The sequence below is a fragment of the Argiope bruennichi genome, chromosome 8 (assembly GCF_947563725.1).
Source record: "Argiope bruennichi chromosome 8, qqArgBrue1.1, whole genome shotgun sequence".
NCBI lineage: Eukaryota > Metazoa > Arthropoda > Arachnida > Araneae > Araneidae > Argiope > Argiope bruennichi.
In genome coordinates this window covers 82,302,897-82,324,382 of record NC_079158.1, presented here as the reverse complement: position 1 = coordinate 82,324,382, position 21,486 = coordinate 82,302,897, and the positions used below count along the sequence as shown (strand labels likewise).

At 29.5% G+C, this 21,486-nt stretch overlaps 1 protein-coding gene across 7 annotated transcripts in view; it reads right to left on the bottom strand.

Annotated features, from left to right (window-relative positions):
• Positions 1-2,535: 2,535 nt before the first annotated feature.
• LOC129981530 (uncharacterized) overlaps positions 2,536-21,486 on the bottom strand; it is a 227,116-nt gene continuing 208,165 nt past the window's right edge. For all 7 annotated transcript variants that reach the window (XM_056092394.1, XM_056092393.1, XM_056092396.1 and 4 more), the window contains 4 exons: positions 14,664-14,781; positions 10,805-10,974; positions 7,690-7,823; positions 2,536-5,587 (listed from right to left, as the gene is read on the bottom strand). In XM_056092394.1, coding sequence (XP_055948369.1) covers positions 2,905-5,587; positions 7,690-7,823; positions 10,805-10,974; positions 14,664-14,781 — 3,105 coding nt within the window. In that variant the 3' untranslated portion in view covers positions 2,536-2,904. The remainder of the gene's footprint in view (positions 5,588-7,689; positions 7,824-10,804; positions 10,975-14,663; positions 14,782-21,486) is intronic.

Here is a 21,486-nt window from a genome sequence, read left to right as displayed (position 1 = left end):
CACAAAAATCTAAGGAAAAAAAAATTGGTTTATAAAAAAAGTATCGATTATTTCGAAAGTATTGGGAGAGAGCAGAAATATAACTGATTTTTAACTAAAGAATTATATCCATAACATGTTAAGCTGCAGGCATTTAATATTGAAAAACAAAGCATTAAATTTCTAAGTGAGCTACTTTGGGACATATAGTTTTGTAGGTTTATGATTAAAAATATTGCCTCGTACAAAAATAAACTCATTTTTGAAATGTGAGCACTTTCCATTTCTCTCGGCAATCTATTAAAAAATTATATATTTGCACAGCTAAGGAAATCCCGTGATGTTTTGAAACAGTCTCGAGAATACACCTGCAATTCCAACACAATGACGCACATGATTTTTTTGCTACGTGACTACTATTTATAAATAATACATTTTAAACATGCTTAAATGTCACGTTATTTAATATTGGCAGTGTCTGGAAATAAATTGCACTTATTAACGAAAGGAAATCGATACAAGAAATTTAACGTAAATATAAAAAAGAATGTAAATAAAATGGCAGTTTTAAGCTAATTAAAATTGAAGTCCATTACTTCTCACAATGTAATATACAAAGCTCAGGATTTTTGTTTTTTTAATTCGAGGAAAACTAATTAAATTTATTCAAAATTCTTTTCAGTTGAAACTATTATATTTAGACAAATAAAACAAAAACAATACAAAAGTTCCTGTTTCTTCTCGCAAAAATTATTGATGAACAGAATGTTAAAAACAAAATAAAAATAAATACAAAAATGCGAATGCAGAATGGATATAAAAACATTTTTGAATTATTAATTATATTTCTAGAATAAATATATGGATCTAAGAAATTTATTTAATTTATAATAATATTAAATAACGTTTGGGAAAAAGTTCTAACTAGCATTTTTAATAAAATTATCTTATTGCTTAGCTTATTTAAATTTAAATATCATTAATTTTCATGGAAATTTATATGAATCTATCAAAACATTTTTCATGAGATTTTTTAGCTTTGAAAATCACATTAAACGTGAAATTAATTAGATACCTGTCATTCATTTTGTAAACAGTGGATTTTTTAAAAAATAATTTTATACAATTTCTTAACTTATAAATAGTAAAAAAGGAGACCCCCCACCTTAATAAATACAAATTTCTCGTAAGTTTCATAATATACCATTTTAAAATATATTAAAACTTTTTCATTTAAAAATAGGGTATTATATACTAGAATCAGGTACCCCACTAAAATAATAGGTAAATTATTACCTATAGAATTGAGTAGATTTAACATGGTCAAAATTATTTAATATTTACTGATTTTATTTTAAGAATAACATGGGTAATCATTGAAAAAAATTACTGATGCTCATTAGACAGTCGACTCTAATTACTGAAGGGTAAGTAAAATTCAAACGAAACCAACAACCAGTAATCAATTCTAAAACGGTAAAAAATAAAAAATAAAAAAAAGACTGCAAGTAAAGCAATTTATGATGAAATTATGTTCATCAAAAGGAGCTGAAACTATTGAACATAAAGTTGTTTCAAATGTTTCTTGAAGAACTATGCATTACAATCAAAATAACAAACTGTATTAGTCAGCACAACCTGCACCATGTAGTCGTCCAACTTTGTATAACTTAGATAAAGAATACTTAATTGAACTCCCACACTTTTTATACCTTCCTATGCTATGACTAAACTGTCGATAAGATTCGTTGCATAGTAATATTGTTTTCATATTTTATTAAACATCCGAATGTTGCTTACGAAATTGTTAACGTACAGTTCAGAACACATAATAAACATTCAGAATACAACCAGAAATATACAAACAAGTTCGTTCTTTCAGTTAAAGAATAAATGGTGGTAAGAATCATTGTCTTTTTTCGCACTGAAGTTTCTTCCTGAGAATAATATTCTTTCATTGTCAACCGTACAACGAATGCTATCAAGAGAATATATAGTATAATGCCACTGTGCCAGCTGTGCTGTATGGAATTATTTTTAAAAGTTATAAATTGTATGATTTGTTGATAAATATGGTATCAAATAGTTATCGCCTGAACTTTAAATGCCTAATAATACGTAAAGCCATCTCTTTACTTAAAATATATTTTAGTTAAAATTATTTAGATTGCTCATAAACTGAGTTAAGAAATAATTTATCATTCAAAAATGCTTTAAGTTTTCATGCACAACTTTCTGAACTTTTTTCTGAGGAGCGTAAGAAAAATAAATTAATTGTTTAAAATAAAACATCTGAAATTTTTTCAACTGACATGCAAACATACATTTTCAAAAAATAAATATACAAGTTCGGCGATTAATTTTAAATTGTTAAATTAAAAAAAATATTGTTTAGAACTTTTCAAATTTTAATACATAATGATAGCTGTATTGCACAACTCATTTCAAAATTACATGAAAAAAGAAAAGATTTGTTTATCAAACATAAAAACAAATCGTATAAAAATATTGTACAGTAATTACATTTTAAAAATAAAAATTCTAAAATAGATTTGGACGAATTTTTCAAGGAAAAGATGTGATAAAAATTAATATTGTTCGATAAAAGTAGTGATGTGTTTTCAAATCGGAACTAATTTTTGATTGAAAAAATAGGTTCTCGCCTTGAAAGTGAATTCGTAAAAAATTTAACTTCTTGCATTTAATAACATTAAAAAACAATTTATACATAAGTGTTTTAGAAATTTAAGGTAATAAAAACATACAGTATATAACATAAAAAAATAAATAGTAAGAGAAAGAAGCAACAGCTGGCACTACTAAAACTTTAACCAGTGTTATTTTACAAGCTGTTATTTTCTTTCGAAGCATTAAATCGACAAATCGATCCTATGCAATGTGTTAGAAGTCTATATGTCATTTCGCTCATCTTTTCCAGTCCGCAACATCGGTTTCTGTAACAGATTTAATTTCTTCCCTCTCGCCAATACTAGAGGTTCTATCAATTGCTCTCACAATTGGAGAATCAATTATGACCTCAGAACGAGAAAATCTTCCCTTTTGGCGAAGTTCATGAACGACATTGTCCATTCGCCGTTCGGTGATCGATGAAACTTCTGTAGAAGATTGCCTTAAATCAGGCAAAGAGAGGGTTGGAACATCTTCGAAATATTCAGTCGAAGAACGTTCCAAGAATCGGGGTCTTGAAGGTTTCTGCGGACTGGTAATTGGTTGAAGGGGATCTCGCTGCAAGTAATCACCTTCACCAAACTCTCTGCTTGTCGAGTCTCTATGGTAAGAATCTTGTGATCGAACAAATTCAGCTGCTGATTGTTCTACGTAGTAGTGAGATTGTTGATGAACGCCTCTATATTGCGTGGGGCGTTCAGCTACAATGGTTGGCACATCTTCCAGGAACTCTGAAGTGGATCGTTCAGCAAGGCTTCTCGCAGTTTTGTATGTGTATCCCGTATCAACGCTCCAAAGAGATTCTCGATCAGCGTGAGCGAAGTCGACATCAACTTCCGTCATTGATCTGAGATCATAGTCTGGCATTGAACCAGATCTTGAAGTTCTCCTCGATCGAACGCTACCACTAATGGATGGAGGGGCGTCACGAGACAGAGAGAATTCTGTCACTGGAGGTAACGAGCTTCGCCGATTTCGGGGAGGTTCAACATCGTTCTTTTTCTTGTAACGTGGATTTCGGACATCTGGAGGTGGCTCCATTTGGGCTGGGGGATACCTGTCGTCAGGGGTGCTTAGCGCTCGAATAATGACGTTCCACGTTCGCGTATCGAACATTTTTTCGTATCGGGAATCTTTTGTTATTCGGATATATTCTTCAACAGTTGTAGCCTCTTGAACAAGATATCGGAATGTTTCATCTGTGGTAATGACAGTACGCCATTTCTCTTTAATTTCTTGAGTTAGCTGTTCTACTCCCTCTACTGGTGGTGGTTCTAAGACTTTGTAAATAATGCTGGTATATGTAGGGTGCGGAATAGTTTTTGTAACTCTATGTACGGTATTGTAAGGTGAACCTGAATATTTAGGAGTAGAGGCGGTGGAATGTTCGGATGGATGGCGGGGTCTGCGCTGAGCAGGTATTTCTGTTGTCGTACTCTCTGCATCACGGAATTTTTCACTGACTTCTGAATATGCATCCCATCTACGTTCCAAATATTTATCATCTGTCTCAAAGGTATCTGTTGGAGGCTGGTTTGGATAATGTCTGATTGTGACATCCCAATTTGATGGCGGAGTTCCTGTGGAAGATGGTGGTTCTGTTGACTGCGGAGGAGATTTTACGTGCTGCAGTATGGTATCTTTAGTTTTCTTTGTTACTGTTTCAGTTGCATGAACTTCTGTTGTAGTTGTCAGGAAAACATCATCAATATTTTGGACAATAATTTTCGGCTTCCTAGGAACTAAAGCCTTTGACACATATGTTTCGGATACTTCTGGCTCTGAATCATAAACAGGGGAAAGTGGTGGCGTTTTCGGTTTGTGCTGCAGTGTAGTAGTTTTCTTCAAATGCCTTATATCGTCTTCAATATCTGTTGTTTTTTGAGAACTCAAATAGTAATCGGTTACAGTTGCAGTTTCCCGTTTTGGTTTCCTTACGTAAGGCATTACAGCTACTTCACTTTCCAGTTCTGAATGCGACCAGATATCATTATCAGGGATGCTTCCTTTTAGAGATGGCGCGTATGACGAAGGCGGTTTATGCATTGCAACAGGGATATCTTCAAGGAATTCAGCCTGAGAGCGATTGTCATTGTCTGGAATGCTGCCGTACAGAGAAGGTGCATACGAAGATGGCGGCTTGGGAGGAGCTTCTCTTATGTATGTTTGAGTATAGTTTACTGGCGGATTGAGTTGGTGTGGAATGGAGCTAACTGCAGCATAGGATCTCTGCATAGCTTCTCGTTGCAGCATGGCATCTTCTCTTTCGGATATAGTAGTTAATACTTGTTCTCTGGCTACTTTTGTCTTCAATTTTTTCTTCGGTGGCTCAGGAGGTTTCATTATTTGAGTAACAGGAATGGATGAGACACTAGCAGCTTTCTCTTGGTCTTCTGGATATCCAGATACTATACTACTTGTCTCATCTGGAATGAAAGCTGTATTCTCGTATTTAAAGTGATCGCTTCTCATTGTAGATAAGTCATTTATCATCATTCTTCTTCCGCCTTCTATTTCTTCAACATCAGAATTCACTGAAGAAGGTGATTCGCTTGGATAATCTGATGGTATTGTATCGCTGTGATCTCCAGATCCGTTCTGAGAAGACAGAGAAGTAAGAAGAGCAGCTTCAGAACCTGATGTAGACTGAGCAATGGCTCTAGGTATGCGTATGGGATCAAACATAGAAAGTGTCCCCATAGTGGAGCCGCTGAGTTTCGTGATTTCAGAGCCAGGGCTCGAAGATATAGCTTTTTTCTTCTTAATAACTTTAATATTTCGCTTTTTGAGACAGTAGTAAGCAATTCCGATACCCAGTAGCAATAAAGTAAGAAACAGCAAAGCACATATTATGAGAAGAAGTTCGACTTCAGAAAGTTTAGGTGGTACAATAACTGGTACAGCAGCTGTCGGAGGAGGCCTGAAAAGTAAAGATAATTATTTTAATATATACAAGTATAATTAATAACAAGATTTCAAAAAACATGGTAATGTTCAAAAAGCAATTTAAAAATATTTGATTATTAAAAAGAAAAAAAACCCCTGCAAATTTTGAAATGAACTTTCATTATCTAATTTCTGACGAGTAAAATAAATCGTATTTCATATTTTATCATTCAAAATTAGTATATTAAAATGGGCATGTCTGTATAAAGAAATGAGACATAAATTGGAAGATTCAATTTATGATATAACTAGAAAAATGTGAGATGATTAACTAGGAAGATATGAAACATCAATAAGAAGAAAATATATTTAAAAATATCAGTTAGAACATTAAATTTGATTTACGAGATAATTTTATTAAAGATATGTAAACACTTTTTAAATCATAAAATTACAGAATTTTTATATACTGTATGTCCATTACAATTGTGATCTAATAGCTAATATTTAAATCAATAAAGAAACACAAACTTGTGCATGAGAACACGTTCTAAATGATATAAAGGATTGTATTTTATGTTGTTTGAATCAATAAATGAAATTCTGCAAAAATTACACAAACTAAATATTTATGCTGACCATGTTTTTTACAAGTGGCATTTGGCATAAAATATTCACGGCATAATAACATTTATAAAAAAAAATCACTTTTCTGCGGTGATTGATGCCTGTATTATGAAGCTTTTAATACAATCAGTTTAGGCCAATCAAAGGTCACCTTGAGAAAATTCCGTGCACTAATTTGTGGATCTTCATCGAAGTATCATTGAAATAGTTTAAAATTATCTAAAATATTAATATTCGCAGTTTCCTAATTCATCCAGTTTTGGTAACGGAAAAAGTGGAAGTTTTTTTTAAATGTTAACTTGTCAAGAATTTATTACTATTTATGATTATAAGCGGTGGTGGAGGTGCATATAAAAATTTAGATTTTTTAAATTCTTTCAGCAGTACACTCATTGAGTCATAAAACACGTAGAGAAGACATTACAAGAAAAACCCAATTAGAAGTAAATGACTGTCTCTAATGGCTTAGAAATTAGATATTGGCCATGATTAGAGATACTTTGTAAGCAGTAAAATTATTTCATGTGAATTTGTACTCTACATAAATACAATTAACTATTTCATTTTTTTAATAAGTTTAAGAGAATTTTTTGAATAGAAAATAATTATTGGTATAATATCTTGACAAACTGATTATAAATTTATATTACTAAAAATTATTAATTATTTTTCTAAAGTTCGTGGAAACATGTTAGTTTAATATGATATACATGATTTCCACTCTTATTATTGTCCAATGTCTAAAAATAGGCATATACGTTCAGACAGAAAATTGCTCAAAATGACATAAGAAATTATATTTTATACTGTTTGAATCAATGAATGTATTGCTGAAATAATTACGAAGTCTTTTTATGCAGTTACTCTGTTTTATTTGTAATATTTATCAAAATGTTCTTGAAGTATAAATATTGTTCGACCAAATTATGAAGCTTTGAATTTCGTTACTTTTGGCCAATCAGGGATTTTAATTAAATTATTACCATTAGGATGCGCTGCGTTTTGATTGGCGAATATCTTCGAAGAATTGGTGGATATTTTTCGAAGTTAATTAAAAGCGCTTAAAATGGTTATATGCAAAATTTCATAATTCAGGCAGTTTCAATAACAGAGGGTTTAATTTTTCTGTTTAAGATATATAAAGATAGATAATAAAATATTTTATTAAATTATGTTATTTTAATTTATTAAATATTATTTTACCTAATTAAATATTTATATTATTATTTATGACTAATAGGACAGAAGAATGTATGAATTGTAATTTTTTCAGCTGTGTATTTATTGTTCCAAACAACATATATAATTCTTTATTTCACTTAGTGCCTTTTTCCAAATTTGAAGCATGTGCTTGGTCTTCGCATTCAGTATTTTTTAACTTTAATTTATGAACAATCTATATATTGAATTTAATATGGATTGAATTGAATTGAATTGATTTATATTGAATTGGAATATAGATTGATATTATATACATTGATATTCTTCTATATCAGGCTGAATACTTACAGAACAATTGGTACTTGAGTCGGAGCCAATGGCGGAGGATAACGGCAAATAATGGTCTTTATTTCATCTTCTTCAAGTTCCAAGGAACGATGGAAGCGGACAATTATGTTATTGATAAATACTCGAGGTGCTTCCTGGAATAAGAAATTAATTTATTTAAAGTCCACAAAGGCATGAATTTTACTAGAATATTTTAAAAGGTTGAAATCAGCAAAATTAGTCATTTTATCCCATAATTATTTCCGTTGTGAAAATTATATGTGACAAAATAAGAAATCTTTTTCGCGGTTACAGGTGTAGAAAAGGCAAGCAAAACTGTTAAATTACTTGATTGATGATAAATACAAACAATTTTTTGTTCAGTGCATGTTTATTCGTAAAAGAAAATATTAAATTCTTCGAAATAAGATATAGAATTATATCTAAATTTTTTTTCCTTTTTTTGAAGAATTTGAAAGCAGCTTTCACGCCAATACCCCTATATATGAGTTATACCCCTATATTAAAGTTGATTATTGTTTAAATAATGATCCATTAACTATTATTAAGAGTTTAATGAAAATAATGAAACAATTTTTAAGAAAATCTTTTCAGTTAAAGAAACTGTATTGAAAAAATACATATAAAATGTTAAAAAAATGCTAAATCTTTATTAAAAACTTCAATATTTTTCAGATTTTAATTTGTTTTTATGACAAGGAAGAAGGGAAAAAACATATTTAATAAAGGAAGCAAAAAGGAACATAAAATAATTTGATTCGCGAAAAGTAATTTTAGAGTTGTTATAATGTAAATATTTTTTCTTTTTCATCTTCTAAAAAAATAACTTGCCATTATTTAATAAAAGAATATAAATTTGTCCATTCTTTAAATAGTGATGCATCAACTATCTATTAGAAGTTTAATAAAAAAATAATCTAAAAATCACTAGGAAAATCTTTTAAGTTTAAGAAACTGTCTTAAAAAATGCGTATAAAATGTTTAAAGTTTTTTTTTTTTTTTTAAAATTTCTACACGAAATCTTATTTTATTATAAAAAGTATCTATGAAAATACTAAGAAAAAATCTGTTTATGAAGATAAAAACTTCAGCTAGATTTCAAATGAATGTTTATTTCATAGAAGCGTTTCTTTATTGATCCATGCATTTTGAGACCTTCTTAATAAGGAAACGCTGCCAGGAATAAGGCACACCTAATTGAAAACGAAACCGATTAGATCTGCAACTCGATTCTCTTTTGAAAAAGATTATTTAATAGATAGATGAAAGGAACTTCCATCCTATGTGGATGCGCACACTAACAGAAGGAATTTGAAGATGCGAAGCTCGCATCAAAACAACACAAAGATGACATGCGTTCAATTTCATCAGTGAAAAGAGTGAAGGCGTTGGTTCTCGCGCTTTGACCTTGTTATTCAGCTGTTGAACCCGATCAGAGTTAAAAGGCGGAACCGGTTCAAAACCGGCGTGGGCGTCCAGTAACCGGCTCCACCTCCGTTGAAGCCACTCTTTCTTAAAAGGTATAAATTAGTAAGATGGTACAGAGAGGGAGGGAATGAAGGGTAAAATGAACTTGAAAGGTGGCTGATTTTTCTTAAAATTCCGGGCTATAGGACCACACGTGGGCTCAAACAGATGGGTGAGTGGCACTTAAACTTTTCAGTGCTACTGTTAAAGGCGATAAGACGTTTGGGTCTTCTTTTGGAGAAGGTGAGCAAAAAAGTGAGGAAGGGGGGGGGGAGAAGATATTTGGATGTCTAAGAGTAAATGAGCTGCGAATATCTTCCAAGCGAATGTGTTTTCAAGAGCGATGATGGATGACAGCTGGTCTTCAGGTGCTCTTGAAGTATGATAATGCGTAAACTTACTGTAAATCACCTGATGTCAAAAAAGAATTCGACCAAAAAGTCCTTAGAATTGGGGAGTGAGATTCTTTGAACTAGTCATCTGAGGAATTCTGCATCAAGTTTCTTCCGGTGTGGCCACATAACACCTATAAATCGTTTGCACTGATTTAGCCATTAGTTAGTTGTCAGAGTTTTTCGGTTTATTTATTTTTTTGTAAATGTTAGAGATCTAACTTTACAGATAAATTTTTACTGTACCTCAATGATTTTTGTAAATTTTGTTCCCTTCAATAAATTTACAGTTTTAAACAGTATCAGTCAAAATAAAGTATGTCCCAAAATTAATGAAAAATTTGAATGTGACACCATTTGTTCAGTAAAGTATTGGTAACCCTATTAAAAAATCGGACAGATGATAGTTTAGAGTTAGTAAAAATGGAGAGTTATACGATAGAAAACATGTTTATGCAAGATTTGAATTAAATGAGAAACTTAGTTTTTTTCTTTAATTTGTTATATTTTTATTGAATCGTAAAGTACATAGGATAGTTATGTATGGAGTAACACATAGGGCGAATAGCCTCCATGGGTTTGATGGCACATATACACTCTTTTGTCGAAATTTTACATGACCATTTTGCATAAATGTGACTGAATTTCGTTGATGAAATGTTTAATTTCCTCCTTTAAGGAACGCGTGTTTGTGGGCTTGTTGGCATAGACCTTTGACTTTAAATATCACCATAAAAAGAAATCCAATGATGTTAAATCATACAATCTAGGGAACTTGTTCTCGAATTTTCCAACTGTAGCCACCAGACTTCTATTATTTTTGAAATATTGTTCAACAATGAGAACACATTGTTCTATCGGCAATGCTCCATTTTTAGTAACTCTAAACTATAAGCTATCAAATGATTTTTAATAGGGTTGCCAACACTTTACTGCACGAATGGTGGTAAATTCAAATCTTGCGTTAATTTTGGGACACTCTTTTATCTATAACGTTGTTCGCATATATTCGTCATTTTAAGATTGGAAATTTGTATTGGTTTCTCTAAAAGAATGTGACTTTTCTGATTTTGGTTAAAATAATAAATGTCATTTATTGCTTGTTTTCGCCTCATTTATTGTTATTTTTCGCATCATTGGAGACATACTCATCGTTGTAAATCAATGTCCTATCCAATATTTTTATGCAAAAATTCTGTATATTCCAAAGCAAGCTATTACATAATAAATTATTTAAATATAAAAATACCACTTACTTGTTTAGTTCCACACCCTTTGAGAGGGATGCGAAGTTCATAATATCGACTTCCATCCCCATAAAATTTGCAGGGACTGGAGCGATCGTAATCTGTATAAGTGACTCCTCGAAAAGGTTCCGAGAAATTCAGTTTGATGACCATTTCACCAGAAGCACAGGAAAGGTATGCTATCAGAAATACATTGAATTATAATGATATATTCATTTTAATGTACAGTTTTAATTTAACACGTTTGATGATCACTTCACCAGAAGCACAAGAAAGGTATGCTGTCAAAAACATATTGAATTATAATGATAAAGTCATATTAATAAACAGTTTTGATTTAAAACATTTCAATAACCTATATATAATGATTTTTATTAGTAGTAAGCATTTGAATTATATCCAGAGAAAAGGAAATAAGTTATTGATTGAGAATGAACACCAGTTGAAAAAAAAAATTTCACTGATGTAAAAAAAATTAAATCCATGAGCTTATTAAAAAAAAAAAAAACCATTTCTAAATACAGAAAAACCAAGAAAAAACTTTCTGTATTTGAAGGCATCTATAGATAAAACTAACAAACGGAATAAAATCGAATTTCGCATAAATTGAAAAAGGCATATGGAGAGAAATTTTTCAATAAATAAATAAAATAAAATAATAAATAAATAAAATAAAATAATAAATAAATAAACAAATGAATAAAACAAAATAAAAAATAAACAAATAAAATAAAAATGAATAATAAATGAAATAAAAATAAATAAATAAATAAACCAAAACAAAAATAAATAAATAAACCAAAATAAAAAATAAATACATAAATAAACATAAATAAAAAGCAACAAAGGTGGGCATGATTCTGGCGATGTTGGAACACAATCGGCTTTACTAATTATATTGACCGTACAGAAAATGGATTATGTAGACATTCATTAATATTCAAGTAATAAAATAAAGCTCTAATAACATGAAACTCACAGAAAATAGTCTTTTATTTATCAGCATTTGGGTCCTCTGGCGAGCGCGCGCGTGCATTTTCAGTGTTCTAACTTTCCTTACCAACATAATACTACATCGGCACATTTGGGAATTTTTTATATTTGTAGAAATAATTTCCTATTGTTTTCCGCAGTTTATTCTATTCCTTTTATTAGTTTGAATTTCAGACGCCTTCACACAGGCAAGTTATTTTACAGCTCCATATAATATTTCAAACTCTATGTATATGTATACTACCCTTTTCAAATTAGCCTTTGATTACAAAAAGTTAAAATATGATAAAATAAAAACTAACCTATTTGTCTGAAAGCTTTAAAAAGTTCTTTTTTAATTGTAATATAATTTATGATTTCAAACCATCAAATTATACCTAGTGCCTCATAATCTATTTTTTCTCTCCTCATAAAAATAACATAAGATCCAGAAGTTAATATATTGAGATTAACAAAATCACATCTGTTAAACAAACTAGTTTCTTTTGGAAGCGAAATTAACTGGTGGCTATTTTTTTTCAAGAGACAAAATCAGGTTTTCCTAGCAATGTAATTATTACTATGCAATGTTTCTTAGTTTCTTTTGGAATTATAATTATATAAACATTATATTGAGTCGTTATACTAATGGAAAAAGTTATATTACTAATAGTTACTATTATAAAATGACATTTAACTGATGGATAACTTTTGATTAACTGATGGATTTGTATCCTTATTAAGTGTACACGATTTTGTACGATGTCAACAGAATATTGTTCGATAATGTTGGCTAATATCGTGAAAATTATATTGTATTTTCAAATTATGGTAACAATAATGTTGGACAATTTGTGTTAATTGGGATATTTCAGACCAAGTTATTAGAATATTTTTTGGTATTACTTAAAAAACTTTGCAGTAAAAAGTAAGCAAACATAAAACATTCTTTTTGAGAACATGCTTTTCTTTTCCATTTTTTAAAAAAGTGAATTATATAAGAAATTTTCATTTTCTTTTGACCTGAAAAGTATTAAAAAACATTTTTTATTTAAAACGTGAGAAACGTAAAGAATTTCATTGACTATTTTATCCATTGAATCTGGATAAAAATTGAATTTGCTTTGCTAGGACAATAAACATTGAACCACCCTGTTGTAAATTTGGTTGAATCAAATTTTCCAATAAAATTATTGCGTGAGTTAAATCAGGAGATTTAGTTATTTTCATAGACAGCAATTAAAGAAAATAATCAATATTATAAAATATTCATATCATACGATCAAAAAAAAAAAAAAAAAAAAAAACCCGAAAAGCATGAGAGAATATTCTTTTGTCAGTGAACGCATCATCAGATCCATATCTAAATATTTTCTTTTCTCATATATTTACTTACGAAATATTCGAAGTATATATGATTTATGATAAAAATTATGTGGAACAACGGTTGATGAAATTAAAAATATTATTTTGCATTTATAATATAAAATTAAATTTTGTAATTTCAACAGTTTTTTTAGAAATGAGATGAATTGTAAAGAATTACCAAGAATTTCGGATCGAAATGGTAATCCATGCAAGGATGATATATTTGTTATAGTTTGTTAGAAGTTATGAAATAAGATAAAAACATATTTTAGGGTGAATCATTATACTATTGATAGTTTGTGTAGAAACCAGTATTTTTTTTAAACAAATCATATTTAAAGGGTTTTGAGCTTTTTTGTTTTGTCTTGTATTTCGTCTTGACTTTGTCTAATGCTTACAAGTGATGCAAAATCAATTAGTTTTTAAGTATATATTTCTCACAATAAAAGAACAATTTAATTACTTTCTCTTATTTTATTTGTTGAACATGTCGAAATGCCAAACCTCGTTATTTGTGAAGGACGTCTGAAGAATTTTGTTTTAGTATCCCACGCAATTCTAGGTTTGACAACTTAGGAGTTAACTCCAAGGTTCTTGTTTTACCGCGACCTCATTTGTCCTGCAGGTATACAAAGGTGTTTCGCAAGTGTTTTTGATTACTCGCATTCTGGAGATTACTTCTGATTAAAAATCTTTCGCAGACAAAAAAAAAAGAAGTTTAGGGTTGTAACTTAGGCAGTTGTGCTTATATCACTCTGGATTGAAGACACTGTGATTATAGACCTTCTACGGAAAATAAGATTTTAATCATATATTAGGTGCTTGCTTGTATTTTAATCATTTTTTTTACTTTGAAAAGGCATTTATTGAGAAAATTTCACAATATATATATATATATCAATAAAATATTTTCCATAGTTTTCTATAACTTTTTCCCATTTTGTTCAATAAGATTTGCAATTTCTTGTCTTCGAATTTTTTTGGTCCTCCAGGCCGTTCTTTGTCATTGAAATCGAAATCTCCACTCTTAAATCGTTGGAACCAAAATCGACGGTTGGAATATGACAGAGCAGTTAGCAACATAAGTTTCTAAAAGTGTTTCATGGGCTTCGGCAGCAGATTTCTTCAAAATCAAACAAAAAAGCAATGAATGTCAAAAATGCATTTCGGAGCGTTTCATGATTGGGGTCTTTATACACTGAATAACTCAATAATAATAAATGGAAAACTTTCAAAATGATAACAATAAAGTAATAGTAAACAGGCAAAACTCAAAACCATTATCATTTATATAAATACTTCGCATGTTTATCAATAGATGTCGCTAATTAAAATACATGCAAGCACTTAATATAATAATTTTATTGAAATATGAAAACCTGCCAGTAATTTTCCAGTGTTATTTCTTAAGACTAATTTTACCATTTGTATTAAATATACGTGGATTCATAAGTAGACATTAGAAAAAAAAACTCCTGTGGTAAACCATATTTTTGGGCTATATAATAGGAAAAGTTTAATATCTCACCTCTTGTTCTGTTGGTAAGAATTTCACTGCTGAATTCATCTGCAACAGCTTGTCGAACCACATTTTCAACATGAGTATCGTCTCTCTTACCTTCCTGAGCAACAACATACCTCAGAAACTAAAAGGAAAAGTGGAAAATATTTATTAACGAAAAGAAATTATTACTGTCTACATAAAATCATCTAGCTCAGAACGAATTTTTTTCAGTAAAATCATGCTTATGTATAATATATACAGTACACTCCCGGGAATCCGGCATTATGTGGTCGAAGGACTGGCCAGATAACAAAAAAGCCGGATAGGACTGAGTTTTAAAAATTCATTTCTTTGCCCACAATACCAGAAGACAAAGTTTTTATACCAAAACTCACTGTTATATTACGTATTTTCTTTCTTCTTGTTGAGTACCAAGTCCTCCATTTATCTCAATGTGAACGCAGCTGCAGCCCGGTGAATCAAAGAAGTAGTTGTCGGTAGCGTGCCGAGTTAAAACAGAAAACTGTACTGGTAGTTTATATATGCTTATTTTCTGCACTGCATTAATTAGAGAAAAAGAGAGGTGATAAATCAGAGAAAAAGAAAGTTAAAGGATATAAACTGTTCACATTTTAACATAAATTCTGTAATGTCCAACTTAAATGCAGGAAACACAAACAAAACATTAACATAAATCGTAGGCCTGATTTTTAAGAAAATTGGCTCAAACTAATTTTATTTTTCACTGATAAATGATTACACAGATATGAAAAGGTAGCCCTAAGATAAAAGTCACAACTTACATTTTTTAGGTTTTGAAAAAGTCTTTAATAAATGACTTAATAGACGCATTGCCTTCCTCATTTAATTACGATAAAAGAAAATTAGGCCGGATACTACGCAAGCCGGATAGTCGCGAACAGGGTACTCGGAAGTGTACTGTATATCAAATACGGTTTCAGGACAACTAAAAGAATGGTAAAGATGATATTACATTCCCCAAAAAAGGCAATGTGTTCTTAAAAGACGTGCATGGTTATATTTGTCCTGCGACTATGACATCACATAAATCGACTTTATAAAATAAATTTTAAAAAACTCAGACATCATATAAAATCATTAAAAGCAATTCTTTTTTTATTATAAATAGAGTACCTATTTCATAAACATAATTTTTAATTTAATTTATTTATAGTTTAAAAAATCTTTACTGGTTTTTTAATCTATAAAGGAACGTCGAAGCATGAAATTTTACAACACATATAAAAAATGAATTTAATATTATCATAACACTCGCGTGTATAAATGCAGTAACTAAAACAATGAAAAGTATTGCAAAATATACTTAATATTAAAAAAATTTATTAAAATAGAAATTGAACAAAAATAAAGTTACAATTATGACATCACATGAGTTACATTCCCCAAAAAAGGCAATACTTTTCATTGTTTCAAAAAAGGCAAAACTAATTTTTTGAAGATAAAATGATTAATTTTGATTAATTTTTAATTAAAAATTTAGTAACAATTTCTGAAACACCTGTATAAGAAAAGGCTGTTCAATAGAGTGTTTGGAATAATTTTTGTGTTATGAATGTAAAATTATGTAATTTAGATACAGTACCGAGCCTATAAAACATTATGACTCTTTTATTATTTTGTAGTATTAATTAAGGCAGACCATTTCTATTAATTTATATATTGTGATTTATATTTTTACCAAATCCTAAGTCTCCACCCCTCTTTTCTACAGTGTGTTAAGAAATCTAGGAAAAAAAAAGAACTGTGAAACTGTAAGTCAAATAAAATTGATCTTTCATTGCATTAACAATAAACTTTGTTCTGTAACTTTTTATTTCATATAAACATAGGATACAAAATATATGAAGTATCAACCTTTAAAACTTTCAAAAATTGTAGGCTTGTATCTAGTTTATTAAACAAATTGTGGATAGATTTATTTATTTTTAAAAGTTAAAAATGAATTTCAGCTATCTGTATAATTTTTCATAAATATAGAACATTCATTGTATCACAATCATACCTGATGAATAGAACTTTTAAGTAGTGCATATTACAAAAAAAACTGAAATAACAATTAAAATTTAAAGGTCTTCACAATTTTTTGAAATAAAACTTATTTAGGCTATTCGAAAGTATTTTGCTTTTTTTTTCACATGTCAAAGTACAATATAGGCACGTGTATAATACAGTGACTAGAATACATAGTATCCTTGTTTTTAAACATTAAAAACTACTTTTCTGATTTCCTTTTCTCTAAAAAATACCAATTCTTCTACTCGTTTTTCATTTCCCTTTTATTTTAAATTTCTACATGAAGATTATTTGTTATTTTTTCGGAAAATTTATCTTTTCTAGACTGTAACAGGCGAGAGATATATTAAAAATATAAAATTCTAGAAAAATTGTAGAATATATTCTTTTTTTTTCAAAAACTATTTCACATTTTTCAATACATAAAAAGAAGCAAATTTTAAATCTAATTTACTTATTTTTCAAAAAGTAAATACTACAATACGGTGTCATTTGAGTTCAGTAAATGCATATTTTTTAAACATTTATTAAAATAAATGTTTCTTTTCTAAGTTAAAAATGTAATAAGTTGCAAGAATCGCTGCATGTTACAATGTAAACATTTATTAACATATGAATATAAAATATAAATAGCACAAATTTAAAAATACGCCATAAAGAATGATTTCACAATGAAAGAAAAATAAAACAGTTCATAACAATGGCTTAAGAATAAAATAAAGCTTTACAGCAAATAAGCATAACACTTTAATGCGTTATAGTTTTAGAACTTTACTTCAACTCGTAAAAGATTGAAGTGACACTGAAAAATAATGTTTAATAAGTCTAACTTACACAAAAAAAGTAAACAAGTAAAACCTGAAATGATAGCAAAAATCATCATAGAATTAAGAATAATTTTTCTATATATAAATTTTAAGAAGCGTTTTATACATATCATAATTTAAAATTCGTGATTCCAGAATTTTTAACCGGTTTCAGACAAAAAAATAAGTATCAAAAACAGCAGTAATATATAAACATGTAGTATATTTAACTTCAGTTCAATGTATTACTAAACCATTTCCAAATATCAATCTAAATTTTTTTTTGATGTATTGTTTATTATTTCCACACTTTATAAAATTTTAACTGTTAAAAATTTTTAATAAATAATTTGCAGTGAATTGGATGAATTTATCTTATATTGCAAAATATCTTTTGTTACCCATTATTATGTTGTAAATATGTATATACTATACACAATATGTACAAGTATATATAACGATTATTATTATGTGTATGCAATCAGGCAATATAAATGGAATTTAGCATACTCCAACTATTTTTGTAATCGTATTTTTTTTTTCTTCTTTTGCTTGTTAATTCTTTAAAAAGTCATTTTTTTACCAAACAAATTTTTGAGATCTATTCAAGAAAAAAAATTCTTTCAACTTACGAATTTTTTAAAATTGATTTATAAATTCAAAATGTGTTTTTAAAATTATTTTGAATTATAAAAATTAATTAACAGCTCAAGACGCTTATGAAACATTTAAATTTTTCTTCATTATAAAATTAAGCGATAATTTATGCCAATTATTTTTTTAAATGTTATGTATTCTCATAATACAATCGCAAAATGATATTTAATTGATAATTAATTATAAGCACATTTATTAATTATCTGAAATTATTAAGATACGGAACAGGGGTAGGCAGAATTTTCTAGGGTAGGGATACTTTTAATTTTTTCTAGGTGCTCTTCTCCATTCAGTGACATAAGTGAGATGAGATAAAGAAAAAGCTCTTCTATATTTATTATAACTTAATAATAAATGATGAAGTTATGTCCTTACCTACAAACATAATAATAATATCAAATGATGCATTTAATATCAAGCAATTCAAAAAATAAATCATTTTCATTTAAAGTTAGTTAGTTATAGCTAGAAAAAGACTTAGTCTGAATACTGCCTGTCAATATTGAATATCTCGGTATATAATTACTAACTGCTAATCTAGCACTGGATTCTAAGTGGTCGTTGTCTTAATTATATACATGACAACTAAGAGTTGACATGAGACAACTAAGTGTTGTCTTAATTATATACATCGTTGAAAATGCAGATTCACACAGGTAGGTACAGCCAAAGAACAATGTTAAATGATGCGCAACTTTTTTAAATTTAAGATACTTGACATCGTCCATTCGATTCCAAAAGTTATTCTTAGGTTCTGAACAACGTGCTTTTAAAATTATATTCTTTTGAAGAAGAAAAACTTCGTTTTCTTCAGGAGACAAAGAGAAAATACGTTTTATATTTTTCTGTTATTTCTTCCAAATCAACATTGACAAATGGGTAACACATGAATGTAACTATTGATTTCTTTTAGTATACGCGTCCTAGTAAAGGTGGTCAACCCAAAATTTCTTAGTGGTCCATCGGTCAAATTAACCCTTTAAAGGGCCATTTTTTTCTAGTCATATTATGTTAAAATATTTTTAGGCTTGAAATTAGAATAAGAAAAGGAATTCATTTAGCTTATTAGATAAATTTAATTTGAATACTTAATTAATTTGGTTAATTAATAATTAAGTGACAAACCAAGGCACATCATTTTGCTTGAGATAAAGAACTGAAGAAACTAAGTTTATGTTTTTCTAAAAAAATTGTGAGAAATTATGCCAACCTACATAATTTCATACAAAGATTGATAAATTTAGTAGGAAGCATACTTCCCATGGCCTTAGAAAGGGTTAATGCTCAATCCTGATATAGAAACTTTAATCAGTGTTATTAAAACGGCTTAAAAGAAATATTCTGATAAGCATGTTTCCCACGGCATTAGAAAGAGTTAGTTAAAATGATTTCAGTATACTTTAATAAGGAACATTCATCTAAAAAACACAGCAGTTACTAAAAATAATTCTGAAATACATCAAATTATATGATTTTTTTTGAAGCAATATTAATCACACCCATTTTCCGAATGAAAAGACCTTTCATTTTTACTGGAATGTTTCATTTTGTCGCATACTTTCTATCTATGCAATTCAAAGCACTAAATATTTGATGACGACGTACTGAAACATATAGCCCATGAGAAAAGGACGAAGAGAAGTGAAACCCACCCAGTCACGATCACTTTAATGCTCCCGGAAAAGCAAAAATTCTTCAGGAAATCACAAAAGCAAAAAGACCATAATATGAAGGGCGTGAAACCGCAGATGTTTCACTCAAGGCATTTCCTCTTTTCTAAAGTAGAAAAGGAAGCAATTCTGAAAGTGATCAGAAAAAAAAAGAAAAAAAAAAATCTGCAAAAGAAAGTTTTTAGTATTTTTTTTTCAGTCCGAAGCAATTTTTAAATCGAGTAGAAAAGTAGTATATTATGGCAACCTGTTATCATAGGCTACAGAATTTGTAACCGTACCGTTAAAATTCGTTAGGAATATAAAAAGATCTTTTTACTTTCTCGTATACGCAGTAAAGAGAAAGTATAGAAATCGTCAAAAAATTCGAACTTGAGAATCTCCTAGTTTTAGACTTTCCTGAGTTTGAAAAACATATTTTTAGAAAATGTCCATCCGTCTGTCTGTGACAAAGATAACTCAAAAACGCTTTGAGGTTGCAATTCGGTATACGGTCTTTATACCAAATTTGCAGTTTAGTTTAGTTATGTTAACGTCCCGTTGTAAAGCAACACTAGGGCTATTTTGGGACGGACCTCGTAATTTTGAACAGCGGTCAGATGACGAGGACGACACCTGAGCTGGCACCCCCTTCTCCACGCCACACCAGCGGGAGGACGTTTGGCATGACAGATTTAACATGCAACAGATCCCCTTATACGACGGTTCTTCAGTGGAATCGGGTCTCGAACCTGAAACCCTACGGCTCACAAGCTAAGACCTTACCACCAGGCTACCGCGGCCCCACCAAATTTGCAGATTTCTATCATATTTTAAATAAAAACTGATTAGAGGAAGTCTGTCTATCCAGCTATTCAAATATATAATATTCGATATCTACAACGTAGTGAGATAGATAGATAACATTTGGCACACAGATTTAATATCTATATTGTAGACGCCTAACAAATTTTGAGCCAAATCCAACAAGGAATTGACCATCTGTCAATCTGTACTTTCAGAGGCATGTAAACATGATAACTCAAAAACGTGATGATTTAAAATGTGTCAAATTTGGTACAGGATTTTGTGACTACAAGTGCAGTTTTGTGTCAAATTTTGGTTTCAATCGGCTGAGAAAAACGCGTCGAAAACGCAAATTTTGTTTTTGAATACTATTAACCGCATGTCAGGGATTAATCGCCAAAAAACCTCGCCAAGGATGACATGATAGATTCTGTCAAAATGCTAAGTTGACGCCAAAAGTTAATATTTCGTAACTATTGTCCTCCACTGTCATGTAAGGAGTTCTCAGAGATAAAATTTTTATGAAAGAGTATGCGGGAAAGTTTTGAGGTGATAAATTCCTTTTGTTGATGTAATTATTATTTTGTGAATGATTTATTAAAAGGGGGTTAAAGAGCTTTTACAAAATAAATTTACTATGCATCATTCATTTCGATTTCTAGAAAATAAAACTCGTTAAAATATTAACATAAAATTCAATGCTGGAATATTATAATTGAGGATAAAACCCTTTTTTTCTGTCGGTAACCTAACAGTATGAAAAATTCTATATCTCAGTTACATGTCATCGCAAGTTAGGAGCATAATTCTTATTAAAATAAGTCATTTTATTAAAAAAGAATGTTCTTAAAGCAAGAATTATTTACAGTATTT